A 10,853-nucleotide genomic window follows, 5' to 3' on the forward strand; every position below is an offset into this window, starting at 1 on the left:
AACAAGAAATTACAAACAAAACAGAGTAGTTCAAAAATAATTGGGATTTCATTATAAGGAAAGTAAAGATTACAAGAAATTGGTATAGAAAAGCACTACTGAGATACTCACGAGTTGTCACCATCGTGAGTCTTCATCAACAATTCAAGAACACGAAGACTTAATCTACGAAAAATGCGAAAAAAAACCTAACTAGATATCTCGCTCAAGCAGAGTCTCTCACCGTCTGCATTACACTGTCTAACCCCCCAAAATCCTATTTACATACCCTTTTATAGCGTCAACTAGAGAAACAATGAAAAGGGAAGAAAGGGGAAAGGGAAGATGAGTCAAAAACCTTCAACACTTCGTACTTCCTCAAATTGGATGGCCTCTCTTCGTCTTGCTTCGAGTCGCGCCTTCAACCCTTCGATTACCCTCTTCATTTCCTTTACTGATTCAGCCTTCTCCGATCACCCTCTTCATTTCCTTTGTTGATTTAACCTCCTCCGGTGACGTGCCTTGAGTAATCAAGTGCTGATTCAGATCACACAAGCCATGGCTTCCTCTACCTCTTTCATTCTCTCTTATTTCTCGGTTTGCTCTATGAAAACCCTAGCACGTAGGTTTTTTTTTTCTTTCTAGGAAATGAGACATTCTCGAGTTATACCCCCTGAGCCTCATCTGCCAAGCCTAAACAAAGAGAGTTACTCCCTCCACCACCACATACAGCTCCCTACACCTCTTCATTCCTCTTTTGTCCTTCAGTAATATTTAAACGGATGTGAATATGCATTGGATTCTTAAATGGATGTCAACATCAATGGACGAATATCGACATCCGTTGAAAGACAAACGTATTTCGATATCCGTCCATGGATGTTGACATCCATTGAAGAATCGTGCAAGGGAAAATTAGGAGGAGATAGAGAAAAAAATGGAGGTTCATCCAAAGGGTGCAAGTCCAAATTTTCTTGGGTTGCATCCCATGCAGCGAGGGTGGCAAAATTACCTGCCACAAGCAACTTCAAGTCTCTGTATTCCCCCGCTTCCCAGACCAAAGTCGAGTCCTTTTTTACAGTGACGAATTTAAACTGAATGTGATCGGTCCCTTTAAATTCCAAGTAACACACCCATCCATTTTCGATCCAGTTCAAGGGAACATTCTTGTTCTATGATCCTAATTCCTTAGCAAATCCTCGCCAAATTGAACTTAGTGATCTAACGAACATGCAGATGAACTTTGCGATCCATGGAGATGGAAGAAGGATTGTCATTTCCTTCTTCTTGTTCTTGGTCCCTGGCATTGATGGAAGTAGTTAGTCGGAAAGAGTAAGCAATAAAAATGGAGCATTAGAGAGAGAGAGAGAAAGAGAATGACCTAGTTTGGGTTTGAAGGGAGGAGAGCAACTCTCCTAAACAAAATGCTATATTTCAATAAAGGCTTCCGCCTAATGCAGATGGCCCAAAATAAAGTTTTTTCAAATATGCACTAGCCCATTTCAATTCGGCCAAATTCAACACCAACCTGAATCTAGTTTGACCAATTTTTCGGCCCCTTTGACTAGGGGTCTTCCTGGAAAAAGAAAGAAATAGGCAAGGATTAATCAAAAGGAAAAAAAAATCCTATAATAACAAAACAAAACTCTAAACAAATATTTTTAATTTGACATTTAAAGAAAAGAGAAAAACACTATTTACTATTTATTATCTAAAAACACAAAAATTAACACTATTTATATATAAACTCTAAAATTAAAGCAAAAATTCTAAACTATCCTAATTCTACAAAATTACACTAGTAAAAAATAAGGATTTTAACTCGCCCATTTGACATCGGTTTTGTCACAACCGAAGCATAAAATGACACCGTGACATTTTTGTAATTATCGTAAACGTATATGCCTCGGTTCAAAAAGAATCGATGCCTAAAGGGGTCTACGATCTCGGTTGTTTAGAGAACCGAGACATAAAATAACTTATTCTTTTTTTGTTTTTGGATAGACTTTAGGTAGCGGTTCTTTATAGAACCGAGGCGGTAGAGGCTTACTGCCTCGTTTAAAAAAACAACCGAGGTAATAGCATGCGTTTATGTTAAAATTTTGCGAACAGAGGCATTTTTGGAAAGAAGTCATATTGTGCGCCGCTCTCTCTTGTCTTCGATTTCGCGACCACCATCTTCAACATTTCTTCTAATTTTTCTTTCATTTTTTGTTGATTAAGTGCTTAGAAATAATTTTATTTCAATTTGACCAATTGATTTTGTGCATAGGTGCTCTTCGAATAAACGCTTTGAGATGTTCATTTCGTTTTGTTTCAACCCCAAAATCACCTTCAAGGTTAGATCCGTTTTAGGGTTTTCGTGTTTTCGTTTGGTTGTTTGTTGCACAACGTTTTGTGTGCAGTGTTTTCTAGACGTTTCATGTTTTTTGTTTTCTTAATAAATAGAAAACAATATTTTCTTGACAGTGTTTTGTGTGCAGATATGTTTATATATGTGTTTATTTTTGTGTTTCAGGATAGTGTTTTGCATTTTGTGTGCAGTGTTTTTGGACAGTGTTTGTGTGCAAATCTAAAATGGTTACAAAAATGATCACTTTTTTTAAAAAGAAAACATACTTTAGATAGTGGTTCTGGTACAAACCGAGGCGAAAAAGGGTCTATTGTCTTGGTTCTAGATCCAGCCGAGGCAATAGACCCAATTTTTGTTTTGCTTACAGCTTCGAGTTTTTTGAACTGAGGCAAAAAGTCTCAACTTTTTACCTCGCTTGAATATATCTCGGTTCTACAACCGCTGTCATAAAGCCAAAGCAACTAAGGCAATATCTTTTCATTGCACTAGTGTTAGAAACTAAAAGATCTTAGAATAACTTCTAATCTAAGAAAAATAGGAGAAATTTGAGAGTTATCAAGGAGGCATAATTCAAAACATAGTAAATAGAATAAATTTAAAAATTATAACAAATAAATACATTCTCAATGAAATTCTATTATGCTTAATCGTGTATATTCTTTTACCTCCCAACTAAGTAAAAGGTTAATTAATCAAAGTACATTCTTGATTAATTATTGTTAAAGTTTTTACTACTAATCAAAGTACATTCTCAATTGGTAACAAAAAGTCATTTAATCACATGAAAGTTTCTAACTTTAATCAATATATATTCCCAATTAAAACTAAACAATTAGACTCATATAATCAACATGCATATAGATTAAAACACCTTGTTGATTATCTATGATGTAAAAACCATTATTTTTTATGGGATTTAGAGATAAAAGACATAAATATATGAAAACCCAAAATAATAATTAAAAGAACAAAAACATTATTTTAATCTAACCTTAGAATCCATAATAAAATTATAATGGAACCAACTCTAGAAGCTTAGTCCTCCATGGATGGATGAAAGACATAATGAATGAAAGAAAAAGTAAGAAAGATGGAAAGAAGGTGAGGGATGTGGTGGATGACAATTGCATAAAAAATAGTTGCTAATGCTTTCTTTTCTACTTCTCGTAGGTCTTTTATATAAAACTTGATTGAGCTGACACCGAATTTTTGAAGGTATGCTTGAGTGAGATCTCTATATATTGGATTGAGACTCTCATTCTAAAATAACGAAAAACGAAAAATGTATATGTTTAAAAGCTTATCTGTTTTGTTGTGTGTTATGATAAGTGTGTTTTAGGGTTTGTGTAACCCTTGTGTTGTGGCTTTGAGAACTTGGTGTTCGCATAGAGCGAGTGTAAAAACCCAATTTCGTCCGGGTAAGTTAATAAAATAGAAATTAAAAGTAAAGATAAAAAACAAAAATAAGAGAATAATAATTAATGGTGCGTAAAGAAAAAAAAGGAAAAAGGAAAATAATAAAATAAATTTCCTTAATGCAGGACACATCACTAGAAAATATTTTTGAAATATTAGTTTGATATAGTAATAATTTGAATCAATATTATGGCAATAATTATAAGCAGTAATTAAAATAGTATATTAATATAATTTGTTGCGTCAATTGCTTTTAAAGAGGAAAATATGATTTAAAAAATGGACAATTTTTCTGACAATAATTATAATCAATGTCTTGAATATTATTTGATTTCTTTTTCTTGGAACCAAGACATTTTCTTTCCCTATTTTGTTCGTTGTCAATTAATTCACAATTAAGGACAAGATTACCATAATATTACAATGTGTGTATATAAATACGCACCTTATCATTGATAAGGGGGACGAAAAAAAAATAGAGAGAGACATGCAGAAATAATAGAAAGAGAGTATGGAAAAAATACGTTCTCACACATAAGGATTCTGTCAAAGACAACTACTAAAGAAGCACTAAGGGAGTATCAAAAGCTAAAAAGGTATGTTACCTCTATACCCTTATTTTTCTCTTTTTATTGTACTTGGAGGTTTTTTCTAAAAGGTATTATTATTTTCACTACACACAAATAATGTTTTTTTAAAATCATAATTTTTTTTAATATAAGTACGTGTCGGCCTATGGCTTGGTTTCTTTCCTTTTTCCCACCATTCTTGAAATAAAAAATAAAAAATATTTAAAACCAAAAATGTCAATTTTGTTAAACTAAAAACCTTTTTTTTACCAGAACTACGTGATACCTGATTTTCCATATGGATATACATAGGAGCAAGGTCAATCCTTGTCGGGTTCACTTTTTAAAAATCTAAATCAATCCATAGTGATTTTTAAACAAACTCACAAACTTTTTTCTAGATAAAGAACTACGTGATCCCTGATTGTCCATTCTAAATGGATATACATAGGAGGAAGGTCAATCCTTGTCGGGTTCATAAATCAAAAAATATTTTTTTTGTTTCTTATTAGTTTCTTTATATAATTATTTTTAGGAAAATTAAATATTTTGAAAAACCACGTCAACTTTATACATTTAATTAAAGGTACTGCTTTTGGGAAGGCGTAGTAGTGTGCTAATACCTTCCTTATGTGTAACTGATTCCTGAACCTAAAATCCAGTTTTCGCAGACCATGTCTTATTTTATGTTTTTCCATAGTTTTTCCATAATAAATTATGGTGCAACTCCCAAAATCTTTTCTCAAACCTGTTTTGTTTTCGGCTCGCCGTCCCGTCGCGATCCCGGTTGCGACAACGATAACTTTCACGGGAGTTGTGATTGAGTGCTATTGTTGTTGATGAGTTAAAGTTTGTGATCCTTTATGAAGATTCAAAGGAGGTGCTCATCCTTCGTGAAACATTCATAGGAGGTGTTCATCCCTTGTGGATTTCAAGGGAAGTGAGTTTCATCTCTTGGGATAAAAAGAGAAGTGTTCTAACCTTAAACTTGTTTATTTTCTTTATGATTGTAACAGTTTGTTGGTTTGTGGTAGTTGATCATTAATTCTCATTTGAGATTAATAATTGGACATAGGATCTTTGCGATCTGAACTAGTATAAAAGCACCTGTGCAATTTTCTCTCTTCCTTATTCTCTTATTTGTTTTAATTTATTGTTAAGGAATTTAAATCAAAAGAGAAAATATCTAAAGGCACGATTTGTGATTAGAAGCCAATTCACCCGCTCTTGGTATGTTGTTCACGCTAATCATTATGTTGCATCGCTTTGACAATACTTAGTTAGCAGTTAAAAGAATATACTTTGGTTAATAGTGAGAACGCCAATTAATTAAGAATTTACTATAATTAATTTGAAATAAAAAATCTATAGATAATTGATGATGAATATATTTTGGAAAAGTTGTGGAATTAACATGTTTTATTAGAATTGTTTAAAAGTCTTTTCTTAATTTGTTATTTCATTTATTCTTATCAAATTCACATTTATACTTTTTTCATATCAATCTTATTTATTAATTCTAATAGTTTAGATCTTTACTTTTATCTTTTATTATTTGTGTTGTGGTTTACTAACCTTTTGTATATAATTTCATAAAAATCCATAAAATCAATTCTATATTGTTGGGATACAACTCAGGATTAACTTAACCTATATAGTTTGTTAACTACTAACTTGAAAATATTGAAGTTGTCTTGGTTAAGTAGTGATAACTGAATAATGTTAATGATAGCGTAGGAGTGTTTCTTAATTAATTTCTTAAGAAGATGACTTAAGAAACTGGACGTAGTCTCAAGTAGAGGTGAAGTGCAATATTATCTTCTTAACTCCTTACATTAATTATATTTGTTGTAATAAGTCTATAAGAAAATAATTTTAAATGTCTACAAGATCTATTCACTCCTCCTTCTCGAGCCACTTTGTTTCTGATAATGTTGAATTTTACCTATATTTCTATTATGAATAAGTAAACAAAATCAACTCTTTCTTAGCTTTCTACCTTCTTTATGCCTCAATTTGTTGTGTTTCTAAGTAGTTACATCTTGAGTTGTATTGATTCAATTTCATTACTAATCCCCACTTTTTACTATGTTTAGATCATTCACATGAAGCTTGTGTGCCAATCCAAAGAATCAAAGAACCATAAAAACAAAAAGAAGTGTGAAAAGAAGAATATTGAACATGACACTTGTAGCTGGGGTGCAGTTGAGCCCCATTCATCTCGGCTTGCTATAATTGGGGTGCAGCTGGCATGTAGTTGAGCACCTACTCTCTGGAATCCACAACTAGCGTGTAGTTGGCGTGCAGCTAGCGTGCAGTTAAGCGCCTACTCTCTGGAACGCTGCCACTAGACTACAGTTGGGGTGCAGCTGAGCGCTCTGTCACTGTAATTTTGTAGCTGGGGTGCAACTGAGCGGTGGCGACGCTGATGTGGCAAATTTGGTCTATTTAGGGCTGAAACACGAAGGGATTTGGATCTTTGGGAACCCAAAAGCAATTTCTCTCTGTTGGAGCACTTGGAGGCAACCTAGGAGTTGTGGGAATAGTCCTTCTTCTTCTTTGGGTTATCTTTCTTCTTCCATTTCCACCATTGTTATAGGCTTAAGCTCTCCTTCATGGAGAGCTAGTTTCATTTATTGTTAGGGATTGATGTAACCACTAATCTCTTATGTAAACTACAATGTTTTGAATGATTATATGCATCATTGTTAGTGTTTACTTCCTTTACTTAAAGCTTATTATGATGTAATCAACCATGACATGATTTTAGGGTTTGCTTAAAATACGGAAATATTGTGTGAATCTGGAACTGGATTAAACACCAAAAGGAAATTGTATCTAGGAATAGAGTTAGGACCTTTGGTTGTCGTTAATCTCAATTCTTAATGCGGAAACAATTGTTAGGTTTTCCAAGGGATTGAAGTCTAATAAGAAAGTCTAGGCTCTCTCTACCAAGGGATTGTGTTTGAGTAAATTTATAGATTGACATTGACATTTTAATGAAGAGAAAGTGAATTACCATGCATAAGAGTGAAGTAGGTGAAATCATACTCCAAACAATATAATTCCATATCATCTCTAATCTTTCCATTCCTAAGTGTTTGAGTTACCAAAATTCATTTTTGTCATTCTTGTCTTATATTTACTTTAATTGCACTAAAACCCAAATTATGGAATCATTCTTTGTCTAAGTTAGTTAGAAATTATACGATTGTTTGGTGACATAAGTCTCTTGGGAAACAATCTCCGGTCTTACCGATTTATTACATGAACAATTTGGTACATTTGTCAAAGTCTGAACAGTATCCAAGAGTGGTTGATACTTATGCTTGTCAAAAGGTTTTTATTAATGTATTTCTTAAGCATATGTTTGTATTTATTGTGAACCAATATAGATTCTTGTGTGGATTCTTCTCTTCCTTAGTCCTTACATTGTTTGTATTTATTGTAATATGTTTGTACCCCTTTCTAGAGTCACTTTGCATCAATACTAAGGTCTTCATTTATCTCTAAACTGCTTACATTCATCTCAAAAAAATGGGTCACATATATCGAACTTGTATCACTAAATGAAATATTAAACGAATTAGGAGATAGAAAGTGACAAGTCAATACAATATTATGACTATCTCATGAATGAATATGTTGATGAAAATCAGTAATTTGTTTTTTGTCATTCTACAATAAATAAAAAATAAAAATTCTAAAATAATTTCAAACTCATACTTAAAAGTAATTTTAAAAATAAAAGATATTTCCTTCGTAGATCATATATTAATTTAAACAAACTTTTAAATCTATAAATTTAATTTTCTAAAAAAAATTATAAAGAATAATAAATTATAAGTAAACAAGTTGTTTTACTAGTTAAAACCAATATAATTCAATTATAAAATAACTCATAAGAAATAAATACAAAATTTGTTTGTTAGATTAGTGGCAGTATACAATGAATAATATAAAATATTAATTGATGTGACAATGCATTATACAAGGGGGATGTAGCTCAAATGGTAGAGCGCTCGCTTTGCATGCGAGAGGTACAGGGTTCGATCCCCTGCATCTCCATTTCTTTTGACTTTTTGAATTAAATCACAAGTATCTTATATCTGGCCACTATATATAGTTTTGATATTTTATTTTACTTGTTTTTACACTTTACAGCAGGGTTTTAACATAAAATGTTAAATAGAAAAAGTAAATGATTTTCTTAAGAATTTTAAAAAGGAAGATTAACGTAAAACTAACAAATGATTTTGTAATGACTTAGCGTTTTAAATTTGTCCACAAGAGTCGAAGACAAGCATATGATATATGACAGACACAGCAAACGAAGCAACACGGTAACACAACAAGTCATGATGTTGTTTGGTTTGGTCTGTGCGTAAGTGGCTTGATTGCCGGAGATGATCTGTCAAGTTGTAACCCATCGGGCACGCTGGGACGTGCCTACTTGTATTCTATTTATACTTGTACACTTCTTCACAAAATATAACCATTCACAATCACTTAAACACATTCATTCACTCCTAGCTAACCGACTGATTGCAATGGCATCAACACTAGACACAAAATCTGTAGTTGTTACCTTGTTCATATATTTGTGGACATGCACATCTCGTGCTACATCCCGGGCACTCTCTGAACCTTCCATTGCTGCACTGCATGAAGACTGGGCTGTCCTGCATGGCCGTGTTTATGCTAATAGCGCAGAGAAGGACAGACGCCAACAGATATTCAAGGACAACTTGGACTTCATACGCAAACACAACAGCCAAGAAAACAAGAGCTACACTTTAAGCGTAAACCTTTTTGCTGATTTAACTAACGATGAATTCCTCGCGTCTCACACAGGAGCTCTTTATAACCCACACACTCTACCAACTTCCTCCAGCATCAACCGCAGTCTCTCTGTCGTTACGTCAAGCTTGGATTGGAGAAAGAAAGGAGCCGTTAACAAAATTAAGTACCAAGGCCAATGTGGTACGTTGTTGCTTTGCCACCCTAACTACCTATTTCATGCATTAATATATATATTCCTTTGGATGATGACTTTGATTTGAGGTGGCAGGGAGTTGCTGGGCATTTTCAGCTGTGGCGACAGTTGAGGGGATTACCCAAATAAAAACTGGAAACTTGATTTCGTTGTCTGAGCAACAATTGGTGGATTGTGCCAGCCATGACGGATGCCACGGAGAATCCTTGGAAAACGCCTTTGGGTATATAAAAAGCATGGGTCTTGGAACTGATGCAGAATACCCTTACAAGGAAACAACTGGGAGTTGCCATTCTGTGAATCCTGCAGCCAGGATTGGAGGTTTCGAAATGGTGCCTCAGCAGAGGGAGGAGGAACTTCTTCAGGCAGTGAGCAGGCAACCCGTTTCTGTAATCCTTGATGCTAGTGGACAAGCATTTCAGTTTTACAAGGGAGGAGTTTTCGGTGGTGAGTGTGGAACTCAACTTAACCATGCTGTTACTGCAATTGGGTATGATGAGGATGCAAATGGCAAGTACTGGTTGATAAGAAATTCTTGGGGTGAAGGATGGGGAGAGGAGGGTTACATGAAGATTATGAGGAACACCGGCGTCCCCGAAGGTCTATGCGGCATCAACATGCATGCCACTTATCCCCTACTCTAAGTACGCTTATTTTTCATTACGTCTATACGCACCTCTTTCCTTTTCTCGTTCAATTAATTAAGCTACAATTATGTAGCATGCTCTATGTTTTGACATCAGCTCTGTCTGTGTCAATCATTCTTATTCACTTTTGTTATATTATTAATGCAATATTATATCATTTCAATTTAGACTTTTCCTCTTTCTTTCAGCCTTACTAACTAATAATTAAAAATAAAACATGACACACTAATTAACTATTGACAATACAATTAACTCGTGACCTTTGTAGTAAGAAAAAACTACTAACACATTAATTGTTGACGTCTACGCTTCATCTAATGAAAATGATCACAAATACACAACTTAAAAATGCTATCAAAATTTGTGTTCTTACATGATTGAATGTACTCTGTAATTCACAACTTTTTACTAAAACATTAATTGTTGACGTACGGTTGATCTAATGAAAATGATCACAAATAAATATTTTCTAAGGACACTAAAAGGACTAAGGAAAAACGACACCGGTTATTTTTGTCCATAGACAGCGGTTCCCGAACCGAGACATATTCAGGCGAAACAATAAGTCTACTACTTTTTGCCCCGGGTGTGAAACAAGGCATAAAAGGGTGAGATACTGCCTCAGTTCTTCCTTAACCGAAGCAGTAGATGTTTTTATTTTTTTTATTTTTTTTCGTAGGACATACTGCCTCGGTTCCTTCTGAACCGAGGCATAAAGTCCCCTTCTATATCCTCGGTTGTAACCCTAACTGAGACAGTAGAGTGCATTTTTGTTTTTTTTTTCAGTCCGCCAGCCTTTCTGCATCGGGTGTGACCTTAACCGAGGCCATAGGGGGTTATTCTACCTCGGTTATGACCTTAACCGAGGCATATTCGCCATGTCATATCCATGT

General features: G+C 34.1%; 1 protein-coding gene and 1 non-coding gene across 2 annotated transcripts; both read left to right on the forward strand.

Moving 5' to 3' along the window:
- The first annotated feature begins 8,312 nt into the window (after window positions 1-8,312).
- TRNAA-UGC (transfer RNA alanine (anticodon UGC)) lies at window positions 8,313-8,385 on the forward strand. Its single transcript has one exon. It is a non-coding gene; the product is annotated as a tRNA-Ala (tRNA).
- Window positions 8,386-8,814: 429 nt separating this feature from the next.
- On the forward strand, window positions 8,815-10,127 carry LOC148206571 (senescence-specific cysteine protease SAG12-like). Its single transcript, XM_088113819.1, has 2 exons — window positions 8,815-9,300; window positions 9,389-10,127. Exons 1-2 carry the CDS (start codon window positions 8,868-8,870, stop codon window positions 9,955-9,957), a joined length of 1,002 nt encoding a protein of 333 aa, XP_087969945.1. The 5' UTR covers window positions 8,815-8,867; the 3' UTR covers window positions 9,958-10,127.
- The last annotated feature ends 726 nt before the right edge of the window (window positions 10,128-10,853 follow it).

Source organism: Vigna umbellata, chromosome 1, assembly GCF_029865625.1.
Source record: "Vigna umbellata cultivar VRB3 chromosome 1, Vumbellata_1.0, whole genome shotgun sequence".
In the NCBI taxonomy this organism is placed as follows: domain Eukaryota; kingdom Viridiplantae; phylum Streptophyta; class Magnoliopsida; order Fabales; family Fabaceae; genus Vigna; species Vigna umbellata.

Excerpts from the sequence above, each read along its gene's own strand:
- LOC148206571 (XM_088113819.1), top strand. The coding sequence starts at position 8,868 with ATGGCATCAACACTAGACACAAAATCTGTAGTTGTTACCTTGTTCATA. Across the intron at positions 9,301-9,388 it reads TAAGTACCAAGGCCAATGTG|GGAGTTGCTGGGCATTTTCA; the intron begins GTACGTTGTTGC and ends TTGAGGTGGCAG.